Source organism: Rhipicephalus microplus, chromosome 6 (assembly GCF_043290135.1).
Source record: "Rhipicephalus microplus isolate Deutch F79 chromosome 6, USDA_Rmic, whole genome shotgun sequence".
NCBI classification, from domain to species: Eukaryota; Metazoa; Arthropoda; class Arachnida; order Ixodida; family Ixodidae; genus Rhipicephalus; species Rhipicephalus microplus.
The window spans coordinates 174,576,241-174,593,528 of record NC_134705.1 but is presented as its reverse complement, the minus strand read 5'-3'; the positions used below and the strand labels follow the sequence as shown (position 1 = coordinate 174,593,528).

The 17,288-nt window shown below is 41.8% G+C and overlaps 1 protein-coding gene across 1 annotated transcript in view; it reads left to right on the top strand.

The window, feature by feature from the left end:
- Positions 1-17,288, top strand: part of LOC119168301 (tRNA (32-2'-O)-methyltransferase regulator THADA) — a 38,923-nt gene that overhangs the window by 18,181 nt on the left and 3,454 nt on the right. Inside the window, exons 15-26 of the mRNA XM_075867918.1 lie at positions 324-458; positions 1,417-1,521; positions 2,636-2,746; positions 3,137-3,383; positions 5,430-5,646; positions 7,748-7,975; positions 8,808-9,009; positions 9,818-10,021; positions 12,738-12,982; positions 13,953-14,150; positions 14,771-14,867; positions 16,358-16,390. Of these exons, the coding sequence (XP_075724033.1) occupies positions 324-458; positions 1,417-1,521; positions 2,636-2,746; positions 3,137-3,383; positions 5,430-5,646; positions 7,748-7,975; positions 8,808-9,009; positions 9,818-10,021; positions 12,738-12,982; positions 13,953-14,150; positions 14,771-14,867; positions 16,358-16,390 (2,022 nt within the window). The remainder of the gene's footprint in view (positions 1-323; positions 459-1,416; positions 1,522-2,635; positions 2,747-3,136; positions 3,384-5,429; positions 5,647-7,747; positions 7,976-8,807; positions 9,010-9,817; positions 10,022-12,737; positions 12,983-13,952; positions 14,151-14,770; positions 14,868-16,357; positions 16,391-17,288) is intronic.

Here is a 17,288-nt window from a genome sequence, read left to right as displayed (position 1 = left end):
GGACGCCGTAGTGAAAATCACAAAGAACGAATCGGCTTGGGCAAGGCACGTAGCACGAAGACAAGACAATTCGCTAAGAGTAATAGATTGGATTACTGTAGAACGCACGTGTGCGAGGGGATTGGGAAGAGGAGGTTAAGAAGTCTGCACGTATAACGTGGCAGCAGAAAGCACGAGACTGCTTACAGATGGAACATGGGAGGGGCCTTTGCTCTGCTGTGGGCGTAGTCAGGCTGACGATGTTCTGAATCTCGCTACTTGTTCTCTGTTTGTACTCTGCAAGATCCCTTGAGAAGACTTTTTTTTATACTGTTTCATTGCAGAACTCGTGTTCTCTGTTGGACCTCGTGGTATCCATTTCACTGAAGGACAATGGAATGTCGTATTCACTGGATGGCAGGTCACTCCATGACATTGTGGATGCTCTGGTTGCAGTCATGACTGGATGCAGGCATCGAGTGAGTTAGTCTCTGATGACTGGTCATGTTTTTGCGGGGGAAGAAAATATTTTAAATAGCAGATGTGCATTGTTCACTGATTAAAGCATGACTTCATAACTTCAATTATATTAACTGGTATGCCCAATTGCTTGCGATGACCATGTCCTGTAGCTATGAGCCTGACCACTGAAGCTGATGTTGGCTCTGATGTAAGTGTAAAAGCCAGTATTACACCGATGGGACGCGAACTGAAGACAGTGGAAACAAAAGTATGGGCAAACACATCGATTTAGTGCTAAATCGATGTGTTTGATTTCGTTGGCACTGTGCACTAAAAGGACACATGACACACTCATCGTTACGGCATGTTACTGCATGAACTTTGGAATTTCAAATTTCATGTGTTTATTACAACTTCGCCCCTTCTAAAAGTGTGTTTGGTCAGTGGCATAGGTGTAAACATGGGAAGGGGAAAGGGGCACACCCTTAGTCACCTTAGAGGGGAGGGTGCAAAGTCAGCCTCATACATTGACATTATAGGGAGGGGGGGGGGGGCATTGTCCCTGTAGAGAAACCCTGCACATGCCTATGGTCATTGGGAATTCTGGGTTATTTAGTGTCATTCACATGAATCAGTGTTGCATATCTGTCTAGGGAGAAGATCTTAGATGAGTTGTTCTGAAAATAGTAGATGAAATGTTCATTACAGAACTGAAAGAAGATTATTAAAGCAAAATGTGGCTCAGTACAACTGCAGTTACAAGGCAGCACGTCGATCAGTTGATATTGTATTGTTTCCAACACATTGCAGTAGCAGCCTTGAGCACTGCCATTACTTCCAGAACTTCGAACTAAGCATAACCTAGACTTTGAAAGAAGAGAAAAGAATTTTCGCTCATTGCTGATTTTTTCTGCTATGCCAAAAAGAAAGTTTTCTCTGTCGTTCAAACCTGTTTTTGACTTTTTGTTTCCTTAGGGAGCCATTGAAAGCTGCTGTGAGTCCCTGAAGAGTCTTTGCCAAGTTCTTTCCAGCTGTGAAACCACAGAAATATCTGATATTCCATTCAACTTTGTAAAAAAGGTACGTCTTGAAAATAAGCAAGTGTGCTTGCAAGTGTTGCATTTATGTGAGTTTTCATTTCTTTTTCTATATCAGGAATCTTGGTGAAATAAGCAAATGATTACTGTTTACACTGCGATGGCCTTGCTTACACGAACTTCAACCAGTATTATGACTCATACTGATAATGAACTAAAAACAGCTGGAAGAGAAAGATCGAAGCTTGGGATAAAGAAACCTGTGAACAGGGATCATGTGCTCGAGCCGATGTCCTGACAAGCGGACTTGTCGAAATAGTCATTAGGGAAAACTTCAAAAGCGTACACGACGAAGACGAAACACATACGACAGGAAAAGCAGCAGTCCTGTTGTGTGTGTTCCATCTTTATTGTTTGCACCCATAAAGTTTCCTGTTACGACGGACCAACTAGGTCAAATCGGGGTATTGTCGAAACAAGTGTCAACAAGTGGATGGTAACTTGAACAGTTTCTCACGCCTTTGGTACCTGCCTCCCGTCTTCATGGCCGTCAGCGAGGGTAATATCTAGTTTGCTAGCTTTATATTCTTACCTCACTTTGTAAGACTTCTGCCGAAATGCGGAGCTGTAAACAACCGTGGACTGCAACGTCAAGAGCACAGTAAAGAGAAATCATGAGGTTGTAAGTAAAAATACTGTGTCGTATACCTCATTCTGTCTTTGGAGTGCTTGCTCTCTGCTTGCTATAATAAAACAACCATAAACCATCCCAGTCAATGAGGCTTCTGTGACGAAGGTTTATGGTAATGAGTTTCAGGTCTGAATAAATTTCACTATAGTATTATTATACGGCAGTCTTGGGAATGCCAGCTTTATTACAGCCACACACTGCCGTTCACAAATGTTTGTTGTCTTCTGACTGCAGAAATAGGCCGGTTTTCTATCACAGATCATTCGTTTGATGATAAAGTGATGCTTGTTTCACGTCATATTTGTGTAAACGTAGTGTCTCCTACAGCTTAAACAGTTTATTTCTTGGATTTTTCTTTTAAGGTAATTGTGACTTTACTATACTGTAGCACATGCTGTTCACTCTACGCTGCTCATTATGTTTTGTGTTGAGTTAAGCAACTTGTGCCCCGTCGAAAAAATTTCAGGCTTTGTCATCACTGACATCGAGGTCAAAATCCTCCTCTGTCACGAGGCGGTCAGCAGGTCTCCCTTTACTCATCAGAGCGCTCCTTGAGGGAGAAGCAAGAAATGTGAAGGTGAGTCTGGGTGCAATCAAACATGCAAACGTATTTTCAAGAATAATGAATGCTTGCTGTGTTGAAACGTGTAAGAAGTTTTGTATTTCTTTGACAAATGTATAGATGAAACAAAAATTTTAAACAAACTATAGTTATTCTTTTGCTTTTTGTTGCCACTTGTAAGGTGTAGCCATAGCAGCCTAAACTTCACCATAATGTGTTTTAAAAAGTGGCAATGGGTTTTGTGTGAAGCTTCCCGGGCTAAACTTAGCATTTAAAGATGTTAAGCTAAAGGTAGTAAATACGTATTGCATTGGGCACAGCAGGGTCAAGTTAAATTGTGCAATTAATTACATTAAGTGACTACAGCCAAAGTTCATTCTTGCTGCTCCTATGTACTCCTTTCAGCGTAGCATGTCATGGACTGTGGACCACTTGAGCTCTGTCATCAGAGAGTGTGCAGAGCAGGGCGATAGCTCCGCGTGCACGGTGGATCTGCCGCAAGCTGAAGCTCTGCACATTTTGTGTGCCGTCGTTGGCTCCGCTTCTCTGACGGCTGCAGTGATGATGCACCTCGGACGTATCCTTTGGTTCTGCTTTGAAGGCTTGGCGTCACCTTTCTGGCTCGTGAGGAACGCGGCACACCAGCTGTATGGTAGGTTTCCTCCCAGCACTTTCACTAAGGTCATGCATGGCATTTGTGAAGTGGCAAGGTACTTGAAAGAAACCTATAGCTGAGCCTCGTGCGTGTAATATTGCAAATCTGGGTGCTCATTCAGTTAAAAGTGCTGGGAGAAGATAGAAGGTAATTACTCGAACCATGGTGCTGAAGTGCTGAAAAAAACAGAAACATAGACAGAAGGGCTAGTGTTAGTGCCCATCCTCGTCGTATTTTTTATCCACGTCACTTCAGCATTTTGATCCCGATAATTGTTTCTAACCGACTAGCTCTAACATCCTTATTCCTAGATGTTGGGTCTAGGCAGGTAAAAGCATCATTTGAAGAAGTCGAGAACTGGACTACAGCTGTCTCTATCAAGGTGACCATGGCTTAATTCTTTAGAACAAAGACCTCAGGGAGTACAGTTGATCTACTGTATGGCCTAGCCGTTGACTTGGGAAGTTGCGGGACTTTTATGATGCCTGATTAGTAATTACATTGGGGGTTTGACCGACTGCAATAGATCATCGACATGTAGATCGTCGACACAGCTTTACCAGTTCGTTGAATCGGAATATGTTTCTTATCTACTCGCCTCTGTGCTTGGAACACTAGACGCAGTACGATAATGCACTATAAGTCAACAAATGTGGAAGAACACCGCTTCTGGGATTGTTGCCTTGAACAGTGATGTCATTCCTGTCCTCTGCTTGTTGCACTTATCAGTGTTCTTATCAGTGTATTGGTTTCCCCGTTGAATTTTGTTTAACTTTATTACACCAGAATACTGTAGACTTGCGATAATCCAAACTCTGATAATTCATATTTTTGGTTAATTTAAACAAAATTCAATTTTTTTTGGTTGGCTCCTTATTTTTTCATTGTATTTAAAAGCCTGTTAATTCAAACTCAATCATTTGGTTAATTCATACTTTTTGAGGTTATATATCGGAAAATATCTGCTGCTTTCCTACTGCTATTTAAAAATTTGTGTGCCCATGTAATCCTTACAGTCTAAAAATAAAAAATAAGCACATCAGGCATTCAAGAAAAAAGGCTTTGCTAGAAAACAAATGTTGTAAATGAAGCACACACAAGGTAAACCATGATGGTTCTCAACTGGTATAGAGAGCTTTGCGCTAAGGCACATATAGCAAAGATGCAGTTAGCAATTCACAATTTCTTTAAAAGGTCTGATCAGTAATAAATGGCCAATAAACTTGTGAACCTTACACACCTCTGCTTTTTGTTCATTGGGTGCAGTTAGGGTTTAAAAACGCTTAAAAAATTTAAATATGATAGAATCAACGTGTCACCTTGCCCAGAGCCATGTATCTGAGAACTCCTGATTATTCAAATTTCTTGATAATTCAAACAAAATTCAGAGGTTCCTTCGAGTTTGAATTAACGAGAGTCGACTGCCAGGGGGTGATTTATCTATAAGTTAAAGCTGTGGTAGGCTGCACGAAGAGCTTCAATCCTCCGTTTTCACAGAACCACGTAGCCCCACGAGCCAAAAATTTAATTAATTTAGCATTTTTAATTTGAAGATGCCAGCCGTAGCGAGAAAAGTCATTGCATAGGCAGCGAGCAAATATAGCACTTGCTTGATTTCTGAAAGTTTTAAACACATTTTTTGAAAAACCCAGTATATTTTACCAACACGCTCATGAAAGAGGTATCATTTGCTTGTTTTTTTTGTTTTCTTTCACGTACAGCAGGCAGGAACTAGACCTAATTGTTATGAAATTGAGATTAAGTACTTGTGAACACACCTTCATACTGTCCTTTTGATTTGAGCTAGCGTGTCACAATTTGTGCTCTATTCTTTGTTCCGACTATAGCATACTGATGAAGCTTGACTAATTGCATAATGCTAAGCCAAGGAGAGATGAACATTAGCATTTTGTTGTTAGTACTGCACCTCTACAACTCAGAAAATCATTAATTTGTGTATGCATATGTGCACAGTAATGATATTATTTGTTTGAAGCAATTCCCTTCTTCCACCCCCCCCCCCCTTTTTTTTTCTAATTTCAGGTGCAACAGCACCACGGGTTTTGGGATTAAAAAAGACGCGAGAAGAATTTGTCGGGCACGACGCCATGACTGCATTGGACTTGTTTGCAAAGTTTCCGAACCTAAAAGACCTCTTTCTCAAGAAACTTGACGGCTCCAACGTAAACAACCATGACTTGTACTTCGTCCTTGACTTCCTATCAAGACTTAAACCACCTGCAATTGGCCAACAAGGAATGTGAGTTGCAGCAGTTGTCTGTTCCAAGTGGTATTCGTAGTTAATGCATGTTTTTGAGCCAGTTTGCAGCCATATTGCACCATATCATTGTAGATCATTGATCACCACTAACACCATACTATCTGTCATGGCTCTCTTTGGCCACACTTCGAACTTATACCATTGAAAACAACATATCATATTCATCTTCTGTTGCTATGTGCACAGTGTAAGATATATAAACGCTTTAGGTGGGGATACTTCTCCGCTTGCATGCTAGGCGCGATTGACCTGATGAAGTAACAACGGCGCGCATTCGTTGGTTCGTCGATGGCAGCGGGCATCTATCGGCAGGAAGACGCAGCTCAAAGACAGAAAACGCTTTCTGCACCATTGCTGTAGCAACCGTACGTCGGCAAAACTTGTGGAGCTCAGTCAGACTCGCTCATGAAATATATTTCGAGCTTTGGAGTCACTCGGACCAAGACTCACAAAAACTTTCTTCAGCCGGGCTCACTCGAAATGCAAGCACACCATAGCATTACTCACCCGGACTCACCCAGATTCAGACCCGCGTCTCGAACTGAGTCTACGTGCGTCCGAGTGAGTCGGCTAGTCAGCCGATAGCCTAGAATTAGCTTCTTCGATCCTGGTGTCAATTCTCTTTAAGACCAATATCTCACGCAATCAGTTCTTTTCCTTGTGATGCTTGACTTAGTATCTTGAAAAACGAGCTCAGAGTGCTTCCAAACCAGTAAGGTCATTTTTCTTAGAAGAGCTAAGAGCATAAATATAATAATCAAGAAATTTGCTATAAGAGCTGGGGAGTAGAGATCAAGGCACCTTGCGACATGATTAACACCTCTAATTAATGAACATTGAAACTCTTATGAACGACACTGCTTTGAATACCTGTGAGTAGACGCGAGTATCAACATGAATCGAGTTAAAGCTCATAGCAATGCTGAAGATGACTAAATAGGACCTTAGGTCGGAAAAGCAAAAAGTGGGACTAACACAGACTCGCTCAAAAATTATCTTTTGCGTTTTGGACGCACTCGGACTCAACCAAAATTTTGCCGAGGCGATTTTACTCAGACTCATGAGTGAGTTCGCCAACCTGTGACAGCAACCGACGGGGTCGAAGGCAACGCCAATGTCCACCGGATACGTATCCCGTTTCTACATCCTTGACCAAATATAGATTTCCCAACAACAGAAAGCTTGATGCCTCTGCTTTCTTTTGTTTTCGCAGTTCTGGCCACGTTCTTTTTTGAATGTGCCAGATGCGCACCAGCTTACAAACTGTAACTTCTCCATATCGCTATGATTCTTGAACTGCAAGGAATCCCTTGCTACGTAAGAATGGGGGCATGGCAGGCCGCTGCGCAAGTTTTGAAATACGTATGTCATCTTTAGAGAAAGTAATCGTACTAAGACAATTGACTAATTCTAGTTTAGAAAAGGCTGCAGATTCCAAATAACACAAAAAAATTATTTTTTAAAAATATTTTTGTTTACCCTGTTCTTTTAAAAGCAAAAAAAAAAGGATTAAAAACACTTAATATTAGAACTCAGGTTATTCTAACTCAACGTATCTATAGATTTCAGCGTAAATCAACAATAATTAGTTCATGCTTTTAGTAATGGAGACTGGTGTCTAGCACATTCATTGTTGTGGACTGATCTAATGCAATTGTGCTGAATTAAATGCTCCTGTGTGTAAGTTCGAACATCAGTGAAGAAGTGTTATGTGGTGCTTAGTACAACATTCAAACCTCATTATACCAAACAGATATAACAAATTATTGGAGAAACACTCTTTTAATGAATACAGTGTTGTGAGTATATGTTTATAACAAATTTTCGGGTATAATGGAATGCTTTAGTGGCAGGTGTTCTTTGTTATAATGAGGTTTGAGTGTATACTCAGAGTTCTAAATAAGTAAGGCAAGTTTGTTGTTGATGAAGTAGAGAGTGTGCTAACGTAGTTAAATATTGTAAAAGTGTGTTTTATAGGTAAAGTACCAAGCAGTAGTGTAATAATTGATGTCGGAGCATAGGAAAACGTGGCAGAAGTTAATAAGTCACACTGTTACTTGTGTGTATTTTGTTATTGCAGAAAATCTCTGGTGCCATTTCAACAATGCATACGCAACCACCTGTGCTGTCGTTCATGGAAGCTACGCCTGCTAGCCGCCAAGTGTGTGTCTTCTTTCTGCCGAAGGACGAAGAAAGAGGTTGTGCTTTTGCTAGGAAATGTGGCAACCCTCGAGGGTGCTCACTCTCACAACAGTGCCCACGCGCACCTTCATGCTGTCAATCGTCTCCTGAGGAGCAACACTGTCTGGTCAGTGTCGACGCTTACTTTTTCTCTCGATTATACATGTAAAGGGACCTTAGTTGCCCATGGACCGCTAAATGCTACCCATAAGAATAAAATGAATACTCATGCACTCAAAGCTCATTATAACAAAGTTGCACGTTACACGACAATAAGTTTGCCATATCCGAAAATTCATTGTATAGGTATGTTCCTAACACTGTATCTATTGCAAGACTATTTTTCATTTACTTCATTATATCTGGGTCCGTTACATCGAGGTTTGATTGTATAATAATATTAATTACTTTAGTGTCAGATTTATTTTACTCACCAAATTATCTAGATGAATATCGTACTCGCTTATTGTGAAAGAACAATTTAGGGCTAAATAGCACACATAATTTCGTTTCTACCGTCTTCAGTTTGGGGCGTATTGGCATAATTTTCACTTGAACACATAGATCAGAGCCAACATTATCTTTACAGGCCAGATTTGTCGAGATATTATGTGATTAGCTCGAGTGATACCAGTCATTATACTAATAAATTTGATACACTCAAACAGCGATGTAACGAATGGAGATAAAACAAAATTTGGGTTATCACAAAGTAAATGAAAAACAGTGTTGAAATAGATATAATGTTAGGGATATATTTTTATAAGGGATTCTCAGATATAACGCACTTATTTTGTGTAAGATGTTTTTGTGTAAGATTTCATTATGAAGGTTTGAGTGTATCTCGTTTGAATCCATGAGTATTGTTCGTCAACGCATTGGTGCGTGTATTAAAATTCATTGTAGATGACTTGACACACAGTGTAATTGGGTAAATGGGTTTTGACTTTTCTGTGCAGTGTGCCGGACATAGCCAAGTGGTTCCAAGAAAGTGGTAGCCTCAGCAGGTTGTCATGGACTTTGTCATCAAACTTTTTTGTGAGGATGGAGTTTTTGGACTTGCTGGATTTGCTTTCCGTTAATGGTGACAACACCGAGAGCCAAGAGAATTTGCAAAAGTCATTGTTGTTGGACATTGCTGACACTGCCAGGCTTGAAAAGGCAAGATATTCTATTTTGTTCGCCCATTTAGTGATTGTTGCATTACGCTGTTGAGCTTGAGAGTTTATAACAGACACCGCTACATCTCGACTGTGGTAAAATGCAGAAATACTGTATTTTCTCGTGTATTACCCGCTCAAAATATACAAAAAATTTGGAGCTAAGGTGTGTGTGCAAATTTAGTTGCACAATTTGCCTTCATTTTAGTGCATTGCTTTAATTAAAGGGAGGCAGCTGAACGGATATACCCAACGATTTTCGCATTTTGTATTTGGGGCATGAGTTATATACAGAGGCGCGTATACGTGAGAAAATATGGCAGTTTTGTGAAAACTTTTTTTGTAGTCTCCTACCTGTGCGTGTCTTACGATGATGTTGCTTTGACGAGCAAATTTAAAATTTCCATTGATAGAGATTTGCTTGATTGTCATAAAACGCCACCAAACCATGTAAGTTGCAGATTACGCTGGTTTGTACAATAAATGTGTCAAATTTTAATATCATGAAAATGTCATTAAACGCCACAAAAAAACATGAAATCGCGCAACACAGCGTTTTGTACATTAAAGGGCGTTTTCATCGTAGCCAATCGTGCTGCAAGATTAGTTTCTCAGTGTCACGTGTGACAGGCTAGAACAGAAAGCACTCGAAATGTCAAATGTTTTAGACGTGCCTATTCTCCTCTGACCATAACACTTTCGTGCCTGCAGTTGCGCTTTGGCACAGTGCTCTGTGTGTTTGTGTTGTAGAATTTTCTACAACTTTTATGAGTAAATTACCGTCGCCATTGCATTGCAACCAATTGCAGCTGCCTGGATGTGTTGCGTGGAGACAAAAGCAAACGGAACGGTTCCTGAAAAGAGCTGCTTGTCTGTGTCCCGCTGAAATTGTCGCCGTGGTTCAGAAGGGAAAGGAATGTGATGTTGTCATGGAAACTGCTCTCGAATTTCTCATTCCTCAAGCACTGCGACCAGACTGTGTAATCACGCCAGATTTATGGTGCGAAGTGGCAGTAAGTTCTTTTGCATTTTAATTTTGCATCATTACACTGTACTTAGTACTTCAACGGCTTGTTTATAAGCTGTGTGTAATGCCTTACAGCAGAGCCTGACTTGAGTCTCATTCAAGGAAGATTAATAAACGCAAGACAGACAGAACACACATAATGTGGCACAGATGCAGCACTGTATCAGTGTGTATTTCTGTGTGTTTTGTCTTTTTTGTGTTGTTTAATTTGTCTTAGGTGTGAAACAACTCGCCAAAGCATTTGTTTTATTCAAGTCTCATACTATAAGTAGAACTCACCGTTAACTAGAGCTAACAGGCGAGAAAGCCAAGGAAGGTATCGAACTCGAATTGAAACTATATAATGGTTTGAATTAAGTGGAGTTCCAACTGGAGAGCAGGCGCCAAAATGAGCAGACATCATGCCACATTGGCGGAGAGAACGCGGACAAGCCACCTCTGGACCCACTCCTTCAAATTAGGTGATACTACTCGTTGGTGGCAGGTAAATTCGTGAATTTAGCGCATGCTCTAATAGCAAACAGAATTTATTGATCAGCCAGAGATGCGCCAGGAACGAGCAGCAACTTGCACTCTCATGAGCACTGAGCCTTAATGCTAAAATATACACCGCATTTTGTGCTTCAGGGCACGTTCGTTTGCATGGCAGAGTTGACGCAATCAAAATTTAAATTCTTTCTTTCTGTGTTGCTTTAGAACAATATTGGAATCTTTCGAGGGGACACGGCTAAAGGCAAACATTGCCTGGCTGGGCCGTACCACCCATAGAAGCCGCAGCAGCAGACAGACGACATTTACAACTAGTATCAAGGCGTAGACGGAAATCGATCACTACACTTTTTTTTACACAGATGAAAGTGATTAGTAATTTGCATGATCATTCCGGGTCGATTTCTGTGAGGAGGGACGAAAGCCAGGGGGCTCTTAGTTCAAATTAAACGAAATAACCGTTGTAGATAACGATGCATTCGAATAATTGGGAGTTTTCCTTTTTTAATGCACATTCCTACTTCACGAAGTGAATTGAAGGATGACCGCCGCTGTAGCTTAGTTGGTATAGCATCGGACGCGTTATTTGATCCCTGCTAGCGGGAAGTTACCTTTTCGTCCACTTTTATTTCTTCACATTTACACTACGATTACTTACTAAATATTACATCCTCTATACATTCCTTGGCTTGTCTGTTAATTCTAATTAATGGTGTGCCTAACAAGTAAAAAATAGCCCGTAAAGTTCCCGTTGTAGTGGAGCATATGCACCTAACAAGTAAAAAATAGCCCGTAAAGTTCCCCTTGTAGTGGAGCATACGCACCAACGCGTATGCGCCTTTGGAAGAGAACAAAAATCTCCGTGCTCTGATTGCGCGAGAGCCTGTGCCGCCTTTGCCAGACTTGCCGTACGGCCACTTTTGTTGCAACCTCGTTGCGACTTCTCTGCTCGAATAAACATCATCACATTTGGTGGAGGTGCTGGGTAAGGGGCCAGCACTGTAGGGAGGACATCGCAAATTTCAGTGCGTATGGCCTGCTGAAGTGTCAAAGGCAGGCTTGTGGCAGGCTTGTGGCTTGCGCGTCGCTATGCGGCAGCAGGGAGAGCTGTCGGGTGACTTCCTCTCTAATGAAGTCTTTGATCTGGTTGGACAGACTTTCTTGGCGAACGTTGGCATTTGCAAGTGCGATGGCCGAGATCGAATCTGGTGGTGGGACACTCTGTCGGGCGATAGAACGCTGACGGCGCAATTCATCGAAGCTCTGGCACAGGCTTACGAGGATTGCCACAGTGGTCAGGCTTTTCGCTAGCAACATCTTGAATGCGCCATCCTCGATGCCCTTGATAATCTGTCGAATTTTCTCTTCTTCAGGCATAGAGGGGTTAACACGCCTGCAGAGGTCGAGCACATCCTCAATGTAACTAGTTACATTGAGGCTGCTGGGCTCGGTGGCGTAGACACTGGTCAGCGCGGAGCTTGCGGACCTCTGGTTGACCAAACGCTTCAGTCACGAGGGTCTTAAAGGAGGACCAGTTGGCGATGGCGGTTTCGCGGTTGGTATACCAAAGCTTAGCTACGTCTGCCAAGTAAAAGATAACGTAGGCGAGCTTAGAGTCGTCGTCCCACTTGTTGCTGGCACTTACGCGTTCGTACAAGGAGAGCCAGTCTTCGACGTCTTGCTCACCACTGCCACTGAATATTGGTGGGTCCCTTTGGCGGGTAGCGCCGGGGTAAGTAGATGGGGCAGCCGATGGTGCTGGCTGGGCTGGGATGAGCTGGTTGGCGACGGCGTCAGTCATGTTTCGCAGTGGTCTCTCGGCCAACTTGCGAGAGCGGAGCTCCAGGTCTGCTTGGGGATCTCAGCAGCCTTCTCATCATCACATCCTTCTTTCCTTGATACTATAAGTTGACAGAAAGAGTACTTTCAGCAGTTCAAGAATTTATAGCTTTGGTCAGTGGCCTTATTATAAACCTGCATGCACTGAGATTTTGATGTTGCGTAGCAAATGTCACTACACTCACATTTTGTGTGCTTTGGAAACAGTTATATTACGCACCATTTGTCAAAAAAAAAATTTTACACTATTTTGAAGACAAGTTGGTGCAATGGTGTGGGGAAGCCTTCGATTTACTGTTTTTTTTTCTGTTTTTTTAAAGAGGTCTTTTCGTGAGAATAGCTTGGTCTCATATCATCCTATTGTACCATTCCAGGTAGCTCTTGTGACATACTTGAATGGTGCCTCAGGTCTGCCAGACCAATCTGCCGATGTCCTAGATTTGCTGGGGATACTCTTGAATAAACGGGAAGTGGCTAACAAGTGTGTGAACCCCGGCTTGTTGGCAAGGTTTCAACGCATCTCTGTTGAGAAATCGTCCGTAGCAGGCACTACAGTGAGAGCCCTGTCTCTGGTGGTGTGGTCGCACTGTTTGAAGCACTGTTTACAAAACTCTGAATGGTGAGTACTAAAAACCTGCATTAGATAATCACAGACATTGTCACTGTATTAAACAACTGAAGCCAAAGACAAAAGACAACATTTTTCTATCTCTTTTTCTTATATTATTGTTTGCAAGCAATCGCTACACTTCAAAAGTTTTATAATATGCTGAAAATTTCAGCTGAACCAATTTTGTAGCATTAGTTTACCTAGAGTTGGGGATATTGTTTGAGGCATCTTGGCACAAGCAGGAACACAAAAATAGTTTACTGAAGTACCAGAAAGGAAAAATGCTGAGAAAATGCGCAATGCTTGGCCTCTTCCTTCTTTTTTCATGCACATAGTAATGATTTCATTCATCAGTGTTGGCACAGAATTGTTCCAGTAATGCATGATAGGCAGTTGCGACGAGTGTCGCTTGTTCCATCGATTGGAGACCTTTAAAACTGACAAGGTCGCTATCTGAGAGTGTTTGCTACACCCCAACCACTACATATAATGTCTTTTTTTTAACAGCATAGCTGTTTAAGCTGGCCGTAGGGGCTTTATCGGGCGGGTTGGTGCAAAACTTCATTGTGAAGGCTCGGGTTCCGCGGAAAATCGCAGGTAGGCGTGTGCCGCAAGAATTCGGCATGGCCCACTACTAAAAAAACAGACAAAAAAAACAGAGAGAAAGAATACAAATAAAAATAAGTAAGGAGGAACAAAAAAGGCCACCAAGTTGCGCTATTACGTCAGGCTTGGCGCCACTAGTGTAAACCTGGCATAATTTTTTTTCTTCTCTGTATTTTTCATTCTATTTGTTGAGCATGCTTCTTAAGTTCACACTTCTTACTATCGGTAAACATTATTGACAAAACCTTCTTATTTTCTTCTGTGCCTGTGTTTTCTTTGGGAAGGGAGGAGAGGTGGGCAGGTAAGCAAAAAATTGAGAACTAGTTTTGTGGTGGTAGTATGTCTAGCTTGAGACCTGTTTTCACTTGTCCAGCTACTCGCCCGAAGTTGAACGAAGTGCCGAGTCGTGGACCTCGGCCATCACGTCTGCTGTGAGCAACCGAGAAAAGCTGGCAGCGACCGCGGACATCCGTCGGATGCACGCAGCCCGTTCCCTTCGCGTAGCCGGCGATTCTGTGTTTGCATGGGCCGCTTGCAAGTGCAAGCCACGAAAGTCAAAGCTTCTTCAAAGGTAATTTTGCATGAGATAATGCTTTTCCATCTCTCCACCCTGTGTGGGCTGTGTCAGTAACTACTTGGCATGCCAACATCCATATACTTGTTGTTTGTCCTCTATATTTTTTAACCAAAGTGTGAAGTCATTACATTCTACCAGTACTGACAGACAGAGCAAGTAGGTACTTAGAGCTTCACAAAACTCGACAAGCTAAAAAAAATGCAGTGAGTGATGAAACAAGGAATCATGCGTGTATCGAGACATGGGAAGAAAATTATTGTGATAATTATAAGATATACACGGTCACGCAGGAGTAGAGAGGGTTAAATTCGAGAGTAGTCAAAGCGGTCTGTTTGAACAACAGAACAAATAACAAGTGAACAGTCCAGAAAAACCAGGCAACCAGTTGGCAGGGTCAACTTGGTAAATTTGCAGGCATAGAGTGAAGTCGGCGAATCGTGCAGTGAACTGTGGATGCGTGGTATAGGCCTTTGTCTGACAAGTGGTTAACCTTAATATTGGCTTATGAAGTTATATGAAGTTTTTGAAACAGAGACAGTATGCTCATGCATGGAACACCATTTGGAGACTATCTGTGTGGACATGCATGACATGTTGTTAGTATTTATGTCCAGCTTGTTCAGCGCAACGCTAGCGCTTCTTCAAGATGAAGATCCCCAGGTTCGCTCTGAAGCTGCTGGTGCCCTGCCACTTCGAAGTGCTGGACCACAGGTATTTATTTATTTTGTTTATTTACAGTTGAACCCCTTGATAAGAAACATGCACTGAGGAGCAGCTCCTGCCTCTTATACGAGGTGTCTCTTATCAGGGTACCACGTTCACATTTTTTATCGATCCCTATTTTTATGTAAGGACACCGCTCTCTCTTATACCCTCAAATCAGTGTATATTATATTGGGGTTGTACCGGATTTACAAAATACTTTACATTCATAAATGTTTGTTTAATAAGTGTAACCAATGTAACTCATGAGTGACCGTATTAGTAGTTATTTACAAATTCTTAGCACTAATGGGCATACTTGGTATTTACAGTAAGCAGTTCTGGCTACATACATTTACAGGGCTGAGCTTAGACCACATCATTTTGTTTATGCTATTTGTGTTCACGTTGTGTGTGTGTGCGTGTGCATGCGTGTGTGCGTGTGCGCGCCAAACCTTCTGTTTATTATTATAAAATTAGTCCTTGGATAGCTTTTCAGGGATATTTAAGACTCGGTCATTCATATGGTTGACAGCACAGACGTCACAGTATACTTTGACAAAATTCAGGTCTAGATCATGATCTGCAACACTTAACAGTGTATTAAAAATTGGTAAAAAGTGTTTCTTTTTTTGCATACTTTAGCATGCCTTTAAAATCTACATAATTTGAAGTCCAGTGGTCATTTGTTTTAGATACACTCTGTGGGGTCTGAAGGTGGTAATCGCCACCACGCTCTTGGAGTGAACGAACACAGCAGACGCGGTCGGAACAAACCAAACACAAATTTATTTAACTACTTTTGATCTACGATATCCTCACCCGAATTAATATAACATCAACTATGATCTACACGCTAAACAATCTTACACATAATTACACAACTCTCGACAACATAACAAACGCAAGGCGGCGTCGCTAACGCCTGACTCACCACAGTGCCCCCTGGCAGATGGCCTATGGTGCCGTGCACCGGGGGACACATTGCGAGAGACAACCATTCGCGCCAAACGCCACCAGAGAAAAAGCCCAGCTTATTTCTCGCTCGTCGCCGCCGGCGCTATACAATGATGATGATCATAGTGGTGATCAACGCTCGTGAACACAACGGCACCTACCGCCCGGTAGTTGTAACCCAAAATGCGGCGTTTGGCCGAGACACGTGCGCCACGCGGTGCAAACAACTTTACAGGGGGTGTCAGCACCCCCACAACTGAAACTTTTGATATAACGAACCCTTATATAGTGATATATTGGTTTTAACGAAGTAAATAAAAACAGTCTTGTAATATATATATAGTGTCAGGAATGTACGTTTATAGCAAATCTTGGATATAACGTACTTACTTTTGTGTAATATGCAACTTTGTTATAATGAGGTTTGAGTGTATGTCATTGTGTTAAACAACAATATCCGCTAAAACATTTGCCACATTACTTCCGTGTGTATGCCTTTGTAGTGTGCATGTCTCGTTGATGTCCCTGTTGTTGTTTTTCAGTCACTTCCTGTCCAACCAAACATTGCAGCAGATGTAAGTACTATATTAGTTCTTTGTATATGCCTAAAAGCATGAGCCTGATCACATCTAAATGTCTCTTTGTTGAGCATGTTGCATTGAATTAAAAGAATAGTATGACCTATTATTAATACGATATCCAAGTATCGTGTAATAACGGTACTCTGCTGGGTAATGCACAGTCAAGCTCAATGCGGGAGCGCGTACCTTCACGTGTTCAAAGATGGCGCATGGCTTCCACTAGCCCTTATTTCCATTCCTAAACACGCTTCTCTCGCTTGGGTATGATCAGAGATAAAAAAAAAATATTTAGTTCTTGAAATGAAAACAAGCTGAAGCCATGCACAAACAAGTTAAAACTCGCGAGGCCATGTGCTTCCGTGTTGCGAGTCATATTGAGCATGCCTGTACTACTAGTGATCTCTGATGCAGCTTTTGTGGCGCCCGGTGCCTTTTCGCCGTTCTGTATTAGGAGTTGTTTCGTTTGCGCACTTGCTGGAACGATTCGATTTTGTGGCAGTCTGAGAGAAAGATCGGGGGTTCGAATGCATCCCTTTGGGAGTAGATGCAAACCACAGAAAAACGTCAGATTATCAAAGTAACGCGAAACCCTCCACTACAGTATCTTTTTAGGCCATTCGTTCATTTTCAGCGTTCAGTCATGTCGGAGTGTCAATTTTTTGTCGCTGTATTTGTATTTTTCCACTCTGATTCTTCTCTACTCACTGCTTTACATAGAAACAAGTGACTTAGAATAAATACATAAACACTCAGTTAGTGAACAGATCTTTCTTATGCAGTCTTTCCCTTTAAGTTAAATGTGTTGTTGCTTGCAGAACAGAGTTTTGCATTCACCCGTGGTACGCCGAAGACGTCTGCCTTATTTGAAAAAAAAAAAAAAAAAAAATGTAGA